General features: G+C 40.1%; 1 protein-coding gene across 10 annotated transcripts in view; it reads left to right on the top strand.

The window, feature by feature from the left end:
- Positions 1-15,617, top strand: part of SEMA4D (semaphorin 4D) — a 154,738-nt gene that overhangs the window by 123,746 nt on the left and 15,375 nt on the right. For 6 of the 10 annotated variants that reach the window (XM_030568003.1, XM_030568005.1, XM_030568006.1 and 3 more), the window contains exons 13-15: positions 4,784-4,956; positions 5,318-5,361; positions 6,791-8,321. In XM_030568003.1, coding sequence (XP_030423863.1) covers positions 4,784-4,956; positions 5,318-5,361; positions 6,791-7,713 — 1,140 coding nt within the window. In that variant the 3' untranslated portion in view covers positions 7,714-8,321. Of the gene's footprint in view, positions 1-4,783; positions 4,957-5,317; positions 5,362-6,790; positions 8,322-9,476; positions 9,684-15,617 lie in introns of those variants that run through there. The other 4 variants (XM_030568011.1, XM_030568010.1, XM_030568013.1 and 1 more) reach the window with 2 other exon arrangements.

Below are 15,617 nucleotides of genomic sequence, written 5' to 3'. Positions count from 1 at the left end.
ATGTTTTTTAATGGTAACCATTACGCACACAGAGGGAATAGACATTAAATGTTTCCTTTGTCTTTCTTTATATTCATGTCTCCTGTTCCATTTTTCCCCACAATTTTATCACCAATTTCTTTTGGTTCTTTGAGTATGTGTCAGCATGGATCCCACTGTTGGCATGCCCATGAGATTGGAGTCTCTTGAACAGCAGTGGCTGTCAGGGTCATGCATGGGCACTCTGTCTACTCAAGCTCCTATGCAAAAACATAAGGGACAGGGTGAGTGCAACCTTCTCCCAGTTCCCCGATATTGCCTGGAGCAGCGAGATGAAACCTGACAATTGTCTAATCCACTCTAGCTAAATTTTCCAAACCTCTTCAGAACTCTTCTTGCCCAAACTCTTTAGAACTGCTGTGAATAACCTAGACGTATCTGGACTGAATTTGTATGGTTATACCCCCATAAACACCCCTCTCCTGTACAGGGTACCGCAATATGGTAGATTATAAGCGTGTGAGCCTGCCCTTCCCACAACAGACTAATCCCATTAAAAGACGAGCACGGCAGATGCTTCTTCTATCTAGGAGAGTCCCATGTGCTACATAGGTACTTTGCATGCCTCTCATTCTCTGTAAAGGCGTGTAAATCATGGGACATGCAGTTAAAGTTTTCTCTGCTAGAACAATCAATTACTGTCTCTTCGGCTCTGAAGACAAAGGCAGCTTCTACCAGCACCTCATCTAGTAAACATGTGGTGCCTAAGACCAGCTCAGAAAAGACAACATCAAGGAAAGACTGGCACCCGCATTGGCATCAACATCACCAGCACGAAAGCAGAGTGCACTGACATCAACACCACTGGTACTGAAGCCCAGCTCCAAGGGGGTGTCTCCAAACACAGAGCCAGAAAATCCAGGTGGAGCTTATTGTCTTTGCACAAAGATGGACCTCTTAAATCCATAGGAGAGAGACCCACAAAATCCCCCACAGCGCTGAAGGCTGGTGATTAGGAATAGCCTGCAACGCAGAAAATAACTTCTCCGACACCTAACCCAGTACCAGTGACACAACCTTCCATACCGACTCCTACAACTGAAATAAAGCTAACTGACATGACCCTGCAAGAAAGCAGGACCGTCTTCATTACGAGTGCAGACCCTGTAATGAGAGTGCCCATTGTCTCTAGAAGAGATTTACTCATTCTTCCTGTCACTGAGGCGTATCTTCTTGCCTTCTTTAAGCAGAGAATCCTCTCTTCTGAGATCCAAGGGCAACATCACCAAAAGGCCAGCCAGCTGTCCCTAAAGGGCTCAACCACTGCCCCATCAGGAATGGCCTTGGATTGGCCAATATCAAACAAGCTCGCAGTGGCCTTATTGCATGCTGCCATAGTCCTAGTGGGCCTACTAGTGTCCTGCCTTGTGCTTCTAGGAGCCAGTCTCCACTACACTCTAAGAAGAGGATGCTCTCCCCAGCAGTATCCCTGGCCAGACCTGGAGAGAGAGGACTACCAAGAACTGGACGCAGGAGGTTGCTACTGCTCTGGCCCTACTCAAGCACAAAAAATCTCTCTCTATCACCCAACAAGGTAGTGTCCTCTGTACTGGTGTCAGTGCTGGATGGTTTAAAGTTGTTTCAAGAATGTATGAGAATTGTAGAGCTGCTAGAGAGGAGACATCTGTCATTATAAGAAAAAATTTATATATTCAACATATTGACAGTTTCCAAGCCAGCTAGGATTGCCCTATCTCCCAGAGAATGAACAAGTTGCAGTCTCTCCAGTCAGTGGCAAATAATGTAAAATGAAATCCAGCAGTGATGTTGAATATGTCTGGGGCTACAGGGTCACATGTTGGCATATATGTAAGTGATGCCAATTGCCAGACTTCACCTGTGACCCTTATAGCTATGGCTGAGATCAGTGTACTCTCTGTCCAAGTACCATATGATCAAGAGAATCACAGTCTCGTCCTACGTCTCGCGAGAGCTCACTTGGTAGCTGAGGCCAGGAAATATACAAAAGGGGGTGCCCTTCTTTGCCCCCTTCTCGATTATGACACTCATCACAGGCACCTTGGGGATAGATTGGGGAACCCACCAGAACCATCTGCAGATGCAGGGGATATGGTCTCAGAACTATATGAATATTTGTATGAATGTCCTAGAGTCTAAGACCCTTGTAAGGAGGTCTAGCCATAAGGGCTTGGAGCTTGCTAACCTTTCAGGCTGAGAGGATTGCCTTTTTTTTGGTGGTTATCTTGAGGGTAAGGTGATCTATCAAACAGGCTTCATGGATTTCAGGAGAGTGATATTGAGATTCCACATAGGAGACAGGTGGATAAGTATCAAGAGGCCTCGGAGGAGCTTTGATACCATCAAATGTGAGACCAAATACAACTGAATCAGAATGGTGACATGCCGATACAGCAGGAACGTGGACTTTGAGAGAACTAAATGCCAATCTAGCACGCTTCAAATGCTGCACATACTTGAGGATCTTTGATGTGGGAGTTTCTATTAGGTTTATATTATGTTGGACAGCCCATATGGAGAAACATTTCCATTTGGAGGAGTAAGTCTTCCTAGCAGATGGCTTCCTGGGTAGTATAAGAATTTCTCAAACCTGTCGAGAATGGTCCCTGTGGGTAGTACTCAGCCAACCAACATCCAAGCCGGAGCTATCACAATCAGCGTAGCCTGTCTGGAGTAGCCTTACCCTCAAGATCAGGAGAATTGGGGGAAAGGAATACAGGAGGCCTGGAGACCTCTGTAGCAGGAAAGTGTCTGATAAGGTGGTCAGTCTCATGCCCCCTCTAGAGCAAAAATTAAAACGTGGTGTTCTCTGTGATGAACAGATCTATTGTAGAAGTCCCCCAATGGTGAAATATCAGTTCTGTGATGGAATTCTGCAGTGACCACTCATGCCCATGTCAGTATACGTCCGCTTAAGAAGTCTGCCAGACTGTCACTGACTCCTGAAAGGTGCAGAGCCAGTGGGGTTACCTCATGGTGATGACACCAAGTCTACAGTCTGCTGGCAGAGAGGGGATGAACAAGCGCCTGTGTGCTTATTTATGTAGTTCATTACAGATGTGTTGTCCATCAGGATCTGCACTGTGGCATTCTGCAGAACAGGAAGGAATGCCTCTTTTCATAGGGACGCTTCTGAGACCACATCCTAACTTCATCCCTATGTGGTCTCATAATTTCATCTAAAATAGTCAATTAACCTTCCAGTCTTTCCTGAAACCTCATTCAGCCCCAGGAGAGAAGAAGCTACATGTGTTGGACATTTCAAGAGCCTTGTTATATTACCCTAACAGAGCTTAACCAACCTTTTAGGCTGGTCTCCCTGCCTCGTGGCCATATCCAGCCCATCAAAAGGCCAAGCCATCTCATCACAGACAACCTCTAAGTGGATCACAGTGCATTTCTACCTGCTGTCAGATACCTGCTGAGTCTCTCCGAATAACAAGGCATGCTCCGCCAGTGCACAGGTAGCATCTTTGACCTGCTTTAGAAATGTGTTTGTGTCTGAGAACTGCAGGGCAGCAACGTGGAACAAACCACTGATCTTTGTTAAACATTATGTCTGTGACACAGCAACCATGTCTGATGCCAAGGTCACGAGAGTGGTACTTCAGTTATTTTTCTAATGCAACTGAAACTCCTCATTCCCACCATCCAGGAAGAATACTGCTTGCCAGTCACCTACAGTGGGATTCACACTGTGACACACTCAGAAAAGACAACAGTTACCTTACCCTGTAGTAACTGTGAGTCTCTGCAATGTTATCATCAGTGTGGAACCCACGACCAACCCTCCATTCCCATTTTTTGGAGTCCTTAGCAGTATGGGTTTTGCATGCGCAGCCCTGAGTGAGATTTTTCATCTGAAACTTTTTTCAGAAATGCAGATTTAACAATACTGCTAGTGCATGTCCATTTTACCAAATTGTTTTGGTAAAAAAAATAAAAATACAAATTTTCAAATATTCTGAAAAAATGTAAACATTTTGTTTTGACCTTTTTGAAACAAAATTTCTTTTTTTTTTGGTTCAAAATGATGTTTAGTTTTAAAATTTTTCTTTTATTAAAAAATCAAAAACATTTTAAAATGGTTGAAATTTAAATAAAACATTTCAATTTTGTCAAAAGAAAATGTGGTATTTGACTCGAAACAATTTTTTTTATTTTGGAATTGCCAGTGAATCAAAAAATCTATTGTTTTCCCACCTCTAAATCTATGGATAACTCATAGGTTTAAAGTTGAATATTTTACTCTTATTACAAGCTCTCATAACTCTCACAATTTCCCCTCATTTTTCCAGTCATTGAACACTGTCAGGATCATAGAATCATAGAAATGTAGGGTTGCAAGGAACCTCGAGGGATCATCTAATCCACACCCTCATGCTGAGATAACTTTCTTGCCTTTTTAAAATACTATTCAAAACAAAGTACTCCTTCCCTTGTCTCCCACCGGTCCTCTACTATTATATATCTGTATTTTAGAATATGCCCTATCAAGTCCTAATTTTCTTCTTCTGCCCCTCCCCCTCCTTTTCTCAGCTAACTGGGCTTGGTCACTGGATCAGTATTTTCCAGGCTTGCTGGTCCAATGCTTGCCCCAGATCCACTCTGTCCTTCTGTGGATGGTCTATCCATCATTTTCTTGGCTGTCCTCTTGTTCTCTGCCTGCAAGTCCTAAGAATGTGGTTAATTAATCAATGTAATATGTTTGTTACATGATTTCCAAAGGGTGATTGTGGATGGTCTCTCTCTGTTACATCCACAGGGCAAAAGGTATCTCTATGCAGGTTCCAATTCTGGTGTGGTTCAATCTCCCGTTGCATTCTGTGACAAGTACAGCACTTGTGTTGACTGTGTTCTAGCTAGAGATCCCTACTGTGCTTGGAAGTCACATGAAGCCTCCTGTATTAATATTCTTAAAGAAGATGAAATTGAAAGGTAATTGCACCTGTTGTCTCTCCTATGGTTAGCAATAAGAAATTCTACATCATGTAAATATTCCCTGACAAAATTATGTAATATGTATACATTTGTGACCTTTTTTATCATTTATAATTGTTTTTATTTTAAAAAGTCCAGTTGACATTAATGAACAAGAAGCATGCTGTAACAATTTACTTGTATTAATGGTCCATGTACATAGTGTATCTTTAAACACTGACTTTCCTATTAGATGACTACCACGATATTGTGATTGTCTGCATAATTTAAGCATCACCATTATCCTGCTCCTTTTAATCATGGGGTGGTAGTGAGGAATATATGATTACAACTTTTAATGCTTGATTAATTCGTATAGGGATTGGATTCAGAACGTAGGTGGTGATGCCTCTTCCTGCCCTGGTAAGTTTTTTGTGTTTTTATAAAAGTGATTTAAAAAATAAATATGCAATGCTTTTAAATTGTCATGTTTATTCAAGTGTTTTGTATTTTTATTTATCAATGTGCATTCCCATTTCATGTGTTTAGACTTAAGTTTTATATATTGTATTTGAGCATCTGTACAGTATATGTATTATCTTAGAATGTCTGTATTGATAGACGTACATTGCATAGTGTTACATTCAGTGTAATAAATAATAAAATGAACCTGGGCCACTGCAGCTGCTGCTTATGAATGAGAATGATGTTTGCCATAAGGAATTACATTAGAGTCCTTAATTGCATTCTTGATACTTATTAGATCACTTGGGAATTCTAATGGCAGTTAAGAATACCTGATTATTATGGTTAGAGCAAAGGAAATGATCTTCAGATAAATTGATTTATGGTTAGGAGAAGGTTCTGAATACCACTGAGCAGATATCTAGAGTAGCTGAAATGGTGCGTCAGTGTATTGAAAGCTCAAATAATCACAGCTTTTCTTTTTTGTAATGTGTGTTGCTGCTGTCACCACATCCAGGAATCCTTGGGGAGAAATAGGATTCCAGGAGACTTACATTGTAGTAGTTGAGGTTTTCACAGGGTTTACATTACCATGTGTATTATTAAGTCAAGCATTGTATGGACCACTATAAGAATGCTTTTTGCTACTTAATTAGTTTTATCATGCTGTATGTTTTGTGTGTGTGTTGGGTTTTTTTAAATTTTTTTTTGTTTTGTTTTGGGGGTTAGAGTGTTACAACTGAGAAGTGGTATTTCTGAGTAATATCAATATCATATGTAGATTTCTTTCAGATGCTTACAATATTTATGTACTCAAAAATGTACTACTTACACATAACAATTACCATATGGGATTAGACCGGTGGTCTATCTAGGCCAATATCCTGACAGTCTCTAAAAGTGACTAGCATCGGGTCCTACAGAGGAAGGTGCAAGACACTCCTTATAGGCAGATGTGGGATAATCTACCCCGTAAAGGCCCAATCCTAATTCTTAATTGTTAAGAAGTTAGTGTAAATCCTAAAGCCTGATGTCTTATATCCCTCAGTATCTCAGGCATAACTGCTGTTTGGTGGTTTGTTCAGATTTTCAATGTCTTCATGGCCTAGGGGCTTGTCTACCCATCACCACAGTCTGGACTATGGGGGTGTGACCTGGAGAGCACTCTGAAGTGTTGCGCACTAACTGTCCCGTGTAGACCCTGCTGGCGTGAACTAAAAAGTACCTAGTTGGTGGTGATGTAATCCTGTTTCAAACTGAGGAATAGAGGTAGACTTCACGGAGTAAACGTTACATTTCCTTTATGACTACAGAATCATGAAACTATAGGGATTAATGCAATCAAAAATCATTGCTGATACTTTGCAAATTTATTTTGATGTTCCAGATAAAGTAAGAGAGAATTCTCTGCAGCATACATTCAAGCATGGGAGCACAGCAGAACTCAAATGTTCTCAAAAATCCAACCTGGCCCAGGTAGTTTGGAAATTCAAAGATGATGTATTGAAAGTTGAGAGCCCCAAGTATCGTCTTCTGGAGAAAGCACTGCTCATCTTCAATTTATCAGAAGGAGATAGTGGTATTTATCAGTGTTTGTCAGAAGAAAAAGTGAAGAATAAGAAATTTTCTCAAGTGGTGGCTAAACATGTTTTGGAACTGAAAAAAATCCAGCCTACTACAGTGGACCCAATTCAACCAGCAGCACAGACGGAAGGTAATACCGATGTACCAAAAATGTCAACTGTGCCAACAGAAGGGTCTACTGCTCAGACTTCGACCACCCAGATTATACCAATAACAACAGGAAGGATAATAAGAAAGCCAATCGGCCCCATCCTAGCAAGCGCAACCTCCAACCCTGAAATCTTCAATTCTGTTCCTGATGGAGTCCCTGAAAAGACAATGTTCTTAAAGTCAAATGATAATTTCCTTTTAATATTTCTCTTTCTGTTCTTTTTTGTTCTCTTCCTAAGTCTGTTGTCCTACAACTGTTACAAAGGCTATTTACCAGACCAGTGTTTAAAATTCCGCTCTGCTATGTTACTTGGTAAGAAAAAACCCAAATCAGATTTTTCTGATTGTGAGCAAAGTGTAAAAGAAACTCTAGTGGAGCAAGGCAGTATCCAGAATCAAACTGGAGAGCAGCCAAAGCCAGCTCATGACACTGGATATGAGACTGAGCCAGATTGTGGAAATGGCCAGATTCAACATGATGATGTCTCCTTGCAGGCTCACAAAGAAGTCAAGGACAAACCTTTTGATGTTAAGTGTGAACTAAAATATGCTGACTCAGATGCGGAGGGTGACTGAAAGAGAAATTCCTCCACATTAATCATGAAAATAACTGTGGTTCTTACAGTTAATTATTTGAGCACGGATACTTTTGGATGTGACAACTTAGCCATGGAGGGTTATGTGCGCTTAAAAGATTCAGCGTGCCAATTTCAAACCTTGCTAGAATAGAAAGCAATGTTCTGGTGTATCCGATAATCGTATTTCATGGTTTTTAAAAAATGGCCAGTTGCAGATCACCATGTTTGTTCCGGGATTTTTCAGAGTACTTTTAACAGTTGCAAATGCAGTTACTGATTTATTTAATCCCTTTTCTTCCATAGAATAAAAATGACTCTAATGCAATCAACTAAATAAAATACTTCCAGTATGCACATATTTAAGCTGCCATTTAAAAACAACTAATTTCATTTTAATTCCAAATTGGAAATGAAGTTTAGTTTATCAGATTGGTAAATTATAGCACTTTGTCCAGATTGGGACATTTCTTTGCTTCTAGTGATTCTTATTCTTAGCATAACGTTTTGAGTCTGTTGGCAAGTTGGGTAGCTTTGATTGGTTTAAGAATTAATTTTTAAAAATTGCTGTTTGTGTACCTTGTAGAATTAAATGTACATTGGGAAAGAGCTGGTTTGATTTGCGTAAGTTTCTCAGGGATAATCTTTGCTTTAAGTGCTATCTTTTTGCTTTCTAGAAATTTAGGTACAACAGTCATTTGAGTAGATGTTATTTTTTCGGGATTGCAGGAGCATAGGTAAGATTTAAAAAAAATCCCCAACAAGATGGACACCATCGTATTGTGTTGCTATATAAAACTGGATTTATTTTTTTTAAATGAAATGGCACAGGAAGCAGCTGTCACTTAGCCATGCCACTCAGAGAGGCTTTTGCACTGTAAGAACCAATACAGAATTTATTAGAAGAATTTGATGTAATAATTGGATGGGGTAAACTTGCTGCAGTTGATAGCTAGACAAGACAATATTGCAGTTTTATACTCAAAAGTAACTGAACTTCTCTTTAATAACAGTCTGTGCAATTTTTCACTATTTCTGGTTAACTTCTACCAATCTCGTATGCAACTGGAGACTGAAACTGGAGTTGCTCAAAAGAATTGGTTAGCTGAATTGTCACATGACTCATGCCTGCAAGTGAAAAAGTACAAGCATTCTAAATCTGGTTCACAGCGGCACTATTTGTCTGTAAAAGTTTTTTGTGCGGTACAGTTCTTTAAGAAATGTTTCTTCCATAGTGTCTTTCTGTAAATGTTGTTACAAATAGAATTGTCATAGTAAATAGCAGTATGCCCAGGCTTCTTTTTTGTTGTTGTTTTTGTTGACCTCTCATTCAAACATAATATAATTTAGATCATCTTAGTGTAAACAGTTTATATTTTATAAGATTCAGTTTGGTTTTATTTTTCTATTTTTAATTATGTACATATGAAAAGCAACAGAATAAATATTAAAATAAGTTGTATTATATTCTTGACTTTCATCCAATGTACGTAGTGAAACCACTTTAAATATTGTAAAGCCTTATGTTTTGCTTTTCTTTAATGAGACTTCTGTAATGAATTTCACATAGGTTTTCTCTTTAGCTTTAAATTCATAGGGGTAGAGAGTGAATAGACCATTTCTAGGAATCTAGTGATTTTCATTTGTCATCCTTCTAAAACTCATTTGTCCTTTTTGCATTATTTCTTCGGTGTGTTATGTATTTCTTAAAACCTTTTTCCTTAGTGCCCTCTTTTTTCTTTTCTGTCCTCTTCTGTCATGCAGCCTCATCTTCTATACCTTTCCCTCCTACTGGTACCTCCTTTTTGTCCTGTGTGGGAAGTGATTCACCTCCTTCACTCACCAATACCATGCCTGATGTTTGGTCTAGCACAGAGCTTGTAATGGTCATGTTGTTACCACCTTTCCTAAGTGACCAGGCACAGCATGTTAGTGTCCATGGAACCTTTCACCTCTTCTGTCAAGCCACTGGTAAGTAAGAAGACCCTCTGTAAACCAACACTTTCTTCACTGCATATTTTGTATCCATCCCCATGTCCTGATTAATAAATGGGATGTAGAAGTCTAAGGATCTGTCCTGAAATCAGTGGCTGCAGAGGCTGTTTAGTAGCTTTCAGGATTAGGCCTGAATTCTGTACTGTAAATACTTCAGCCTTAGCTCAGCAAGATACTTAAGCATGCACTTATCATTAAGCATGTAATAGTCCCTTGCGTTTAATTAAATTATTCATGTGCTTAAGTAGTTTGCTGAATCGTGGCTTTACATATGTAAACTTACTCACATGAATAAACATTTTAAGTCTTATGGTTTATATGATCTTTTTTTCATTATATAATTTTACTGGCCTGCATGTATTTGTTTTGAACATTACCTAGACATGACCAATTACTTTTCATATTTTTTTCATCTGATAAAATTCTTATTTTACTATTTTCCATTTCTCAGTGTACATCAGCTGAAAGCTGTAACTCTGAGGTCAGGGTTATTATTTTTTCAGAAATTCATAGTTTGTCTTTAACAGGTTTGTGGTACAGAATTTGTCCTGATTTGAGTTAAAAGGATTTTACTTTGGGGGTTTTGAAATGTGAAACGAAATGAAACATGTTCTTAAACACTTTTACTATCTGATTTGAAGAATAGACTTGAAAGTGTTTGGTAGACTCTTAACCATGTTGCTGTGCCTCTGCATATGTTTCATGTTTCTTATTGGCAAACCTCAGATCAAATTTAATCAAAATATTTTAGGTTTTATAAAATAAACCTTTACAAAATTGAAGGCCATTTTTCCATAAGTTAAAAAAAATGTTAGTGGAAACTTTAACAAACATTTCTTTCAGTGTTTTCTATACAAATGTTGTAGCAAGTCTAAGATTATTATAAACAAAAGTTAAAATAACACTTATTCTCCAAGATGAGGAAATGCAAAGAGCAAACAGCATAAATAGTAAAAAGAAAATGTGTAAATATTATTTGTTTCAGTAATCCTAAGCTGATGTTAGTAATGTAGGTAGGAAACTTGTTTGTTTTTAGAAATTGTTTTTTAACCAATGTATTGTCTCTTTAATTGGTATTTGGAAATGTCTGATCTAACTTATTTCCATGTGCTCTTTCTCTCTCAAATATAAATTGTAATTTAAAAAATAATTGGCAGTACATTTAAAACAAAAGGAATTGTTTCTTAATGCCAGTCTATGGAATTCACAGATGGTAGAGACAAATAGTTGAAAAGAACTGGATAATGTCATAAATTTCTACTTTTGAAATTCTGCAGGCTAAAACGAAACAGGAAAATGAAAAGTATTTTTATTCAGGATGTCAACTTAGCCACTTGTGGGGTTCAAAAGAGAGCATTGAACTATTGGGGATTTTTTGTGGAAGCTGGAGCTATTTCGCTTTCCTCTGAAACATTAGGAATCTTCAGCTGGCAGAATGGCCACGTTCCACTGCTGAAAAATTACAAAATCACCAAACTGAAGCAGTGGCTGCAACTTTGCAGGACCTTCTGAAAACAGTGTATGCTGCTTTTACTGCTGAGCAGCACCAGTTATCTGACAAGCTTTCTATTAAGAGCTGTTTGCATTCTTGCAGAGAATATTGGTGATACTTTACTTAGCCAGAAGTAACCATAAAGGAGCCATATTGCCTGCAGTACTACATGCAATATAAAATGTGGTGTTTTGCTACACTGAGAAGAATAACATGGCATGGATGAACATAAGAACAGCCATACTGGGTCAGATAAAAGGTCCATCTAGCCCAATATCCTGACTTCCGGGTGGAGAAAGAAATGCTGTAGTTTCTAAGAAGCAGGAGCCCATGTATAGTGCAGCCACATAAACTATCACATAACTGCATTCCAGAATCTATGCTTTATTTTTTAAAAATAAAGTTGGGAAGAAAACTGTTGAATGTGAATTCAATGTAAATGATGTCTGTCCAAGTCTGCAAACAGCAATAGTTCTAAAAGGTATGAACTTCTCCCACTCATCTTAAAGTCCTATTAACACTGAAGCCCTACTATAATATACCTTAAATGGAAAAATTGCTAACAACGTCACTGATGAACATTTTAGCAGCAGTGTAGTTACAGGGGGGAGAGCTAGTTGTCAAATTTTGCTGAGGTAAGAAGAAAATTCCTGTCTCCCTACCACAAAATTAAAGTCATCTCTGCTGTCTCCAAAAGGAAAAGGGATGCATTTCTTCCCATTACCTAAAGCCTAAACTGCCTGCTGGTTACAAAAGAACAAACCTCCTATGTTATCCCAAGTCCTAGAAGACCAAACAGTTGGGCACCCACTTGCCAAATCTCCAGCTTCCCCTGATAATCTCTATAATGCAGTTACTCACTGTTGATGCAGAAATTTGCAGCACTTTGCAAACAATGAATTTAATTTAATAACAAAAAGAATGCTGTACTCCTGTGAGGGGGAATCGGCTGAAAGGGGCCGAGTGCCACATGATTCTGGGTGACTCTGGGTGTTCTTGTGAATAATTCAGGTCCAGAACACAAAGGTTTTAGCTATTACCAACAGATAATTTTGCTTAAAAATAGTAAAGTAAGTTCATAGGTGGGACAATTATAGTTCCTTCTCCTTCACTGGTCGAGCCCACCCCTCACCACCACCACCACACACGCGCGCACACACTCTCCCTGGCACAAAATGATGAACTTTTCCACAATATTAAGAGGTGTGTCACAGCAGGCTGCTCCAGGCAAACACCAGCCCCGGAGAGCAGCAACCTATTGAACGGGTTATTTGTAATTTAACTGCCAATGATGCTGCATCAGAATCTGCAACATGCAGTCCTGCACAGCTGCAGAGTCCTTTTGTCATCAGTAGGACTTCACATGGATGCTAAGATTTGCACTTGCAATTGCAGGATTGTGGCCTAAGTTTGGAGAAATTATATGCATTTATTTGTTAAAATGTAGTATGTTATCAATGGTCTAACAGTGATCTGCCAATTTCCCCCGTTTTAATCCTTTATCATTAGGAACAGTCACAAAGGGAGGGTGAATATAAAGATAAATGTATTACTCTGTCCCATCACTCGAGCATGAGCTGACTAAAATAGATGGTTAAAAACCAAGCAGGAACAGTATGTACATTGGTGGTGATTGTTGTTTATTAATGAGAAAACATCTACCTGTTTGAAGTAGATATAATTTACCTTAATGGAATTTAATCTTTACTTCACAGCTTCATTGAACATTTCTGGAGAAAGTTCAGATAGCAATGGAGAGATGTGTTTCACATTTAACGTTATTTGTAATGGCAGGAAGAATCAGCTAATGTTCTCGCTGAACAGACTCATACAATCATGCCATAAGAGCAGAGGTGGGCAAACTACAGCGGCCTGCGGGACCCTCCTGCCTGGCCCCTGAGCTCCTGGCCTGGGAGGCTAGCCCCTGGCCCCTCCCCTCACAGGAGTACAGCTGGTGCAATGCTCTGGGCGGCAGAGCTGTGAGCTCCTGGGGCAGTGCAGCTGCAGAGCCCGGCTTGACCTGTTGCTCTGTGCTGCACGGAGGTGACGGCGTGACTGGCTCCAGCCGGGCAGCATGGCTGTAGCATCGCCAGCCACCAGTGCTCCAGGCAGTGCGGTAAGGGGGCAGGGAGTGGGGGGTTGGATAGAGGGCAGGGGAGTTTGGGGTGGGGTGGGGGTATGGATAGGAGTTGGGGTGGCCAGAGGGTGGGGAACAGGAGGGTTGAATGGGGGCAGGGGTCCCGGGGGGGGCAGTCTGGAATGAGAGGAGGGGCAGTCAGGGACAGGTGTTCCAGGGGCAGTCAGGGGACAGGGAGCAGGGGCATGGATGGGGCAGGGGCCCCAGGCAGGCCCATCAGGGAACTGGGAGGTTAGATAGGGGAGGGGCCCCGGGGGGAGCTGGATAGGAGGTGGGGGCCAGGCCATGACCCTCTCCCCTAACTGGCCCTCCATACAATTTCCAAAACCCGATGCGGCCCTCAGGCCAAAAGTTCTCTCGCCCCTGCATAAGAGAGTTCTTCCTTGATTTTGCACACTGTATTTGGGAAACCAACATTGTTCAGGAGCCTCCAAGAGCTTGATGGCTGGCATTATCGGACGTTTTTATGAGGTTAAGAAATGGTATTGGAAGGACACTCTTTTTTGTAATTTTTCCTTCTGTAATAATGGATTGTTTTTGAGGACTGAACCAGGACACCGCTGAATGTAAAATCATGAGGCTGTATTTCTTGAGCTAAAGGACCAGGCTCATTAGTTCACAGGCAGTAGCAGACTCTATATAGGGTCGAGCTACTAGAAGGTACAGATAGCTAGCTATGCAGCTGCTTTTGTTAATGGTGATTACACTTACATATTATGTTTGTTCCCATTTTACTAAAAGAATAAAAACAGGTCAGAGTCAATGAAGGTTTAAGTGGGTCTAGAGTAAATGGGGAAAAAACCTTGTGGTGTTGGCTTTTAGGTTCAGATAGTATTGCTTTTCATTGTTTTGGGGACTCTAACTGCCTTCCTTAGATGTTTTTCTCAGAAGTTCCATTACTATTTTTTCGCAATTCTCCAGCCTGAGTGACAACCCCATGTGAATGACAATAAATGCTCCCTAAGTTCAGAAGCAGATTTTAAAGGAGCTATTTATACGTTAATCAGGTAATAAGCCCTTGAATTACTTTGCCCTGATTGGGCACATCCCTATATGAGGGTCATATTATCAATATTGCCCAAACGAATAGTCCCCCCCCCCATATTAAACCTTAACTGTAATATTACTGGGAAAAAAGACCCATAATTCTTTAAAATCACAAATGACTTCTGAAAGTTATTCTTTCTCGCTTTCCAGGACAGATATTACTTTCACTGAACTATCATTGCAAACATTTCTACGCTTCTTGTTTTAAACTTCTGTATTCTTTGTTAGGATATGTGTACACAGGCCGCAGCAGCGAGTCTCCTGCCAAGGTCGACAGACTTGGGCTCACGCTAGCACTCTAAAAATAGTGTCTAGACAGCATTTTGAAGTTGTGTCTAAGGCTGGAGCTCAGGTTCTGAAGCCCACCTTTATCCCTGGGCTTCAAAGGCTCAGTTCCAGCCCAACCTGCAACTTCAGAGAGCTGTCTAGATATGCTAGTGCTCTAGAGCACTAGCATGAGTCCCACTAGCCCAAGTCCATTGCTCTGGGCCAGGAGGCTCATTGCCTCAGTCTGCATAGACGTTACCGTACAAGCCTCGCAGTTATTTTGAGAATACTTCAGATTGTGTTCTCCATAACTCTGGAGAGAATACATATCTATCCTGTCCTCAACATGCCAAACCTGAGCTAGTGTTCAGACAAATGCCTGAGGTTTGGCTTTATTGATAATTCAAGAATAAAACAATATAAACCTCAACACAAGCTTTCTCCTTCTCTGAGACTGGCTATTCCTGGAGTTTACCTCCCATCAGTACATGGTTTTTAATTATTACTTCTGTGGACCAGTTGAAAGGCCACTAGTAGTGGTTCATAGATCAGAGTTTGAGAATACTGACCAGCCTTCAGATGGCTCATGAACAACCTGTTCCTAAATCAGATTTATAACTTAAGAGGTGAAAAGCCCCATGTCTTCTAGAGTCATCCAAAAACTTAGAAAAAATATGTGAATACTTCCTAAAATGTTTTATCTGCACAGTAGAACCTCAGAGTTACAAACACCAGAGTTACAAACTGACTGGTGAACCACACAGCTCATTTGGAACTGGAAGTATGCCATCAGGCAGCAGCAGAGACAAATACAAAACGCTAATACAGTACAGCACAGTGTTAAATGTAAACTAATATAAAGAGAAAGTTTAAAAAACAGATTTGACAAGCTAAGAAAACTGTTCCTGTGTTTGTTTCATTTAAATTATGATGGTTAAAAGCCGTATTTTACTTCTGCATAGTAAAG

Source organism: Gopherus evgoodei, chromosome 6 (assembly GCF_007399415.2).
Source record: "Gopherus evgoodei ecotype Sinaloan lineage chromosome 6, rGopEvg1_v1.p, whole genome shotgun sequence".
Taxonomy (NCBI): Eukaryota; Metazoa; Chordata; order Testudines; family Testudinidae; genus Gopherus; species Gopherus evgoodei.
Note: the sequence above shows the minus strand (reverse complement) of the source record. Positions and strands in the feature narration are given on the sequence as shown.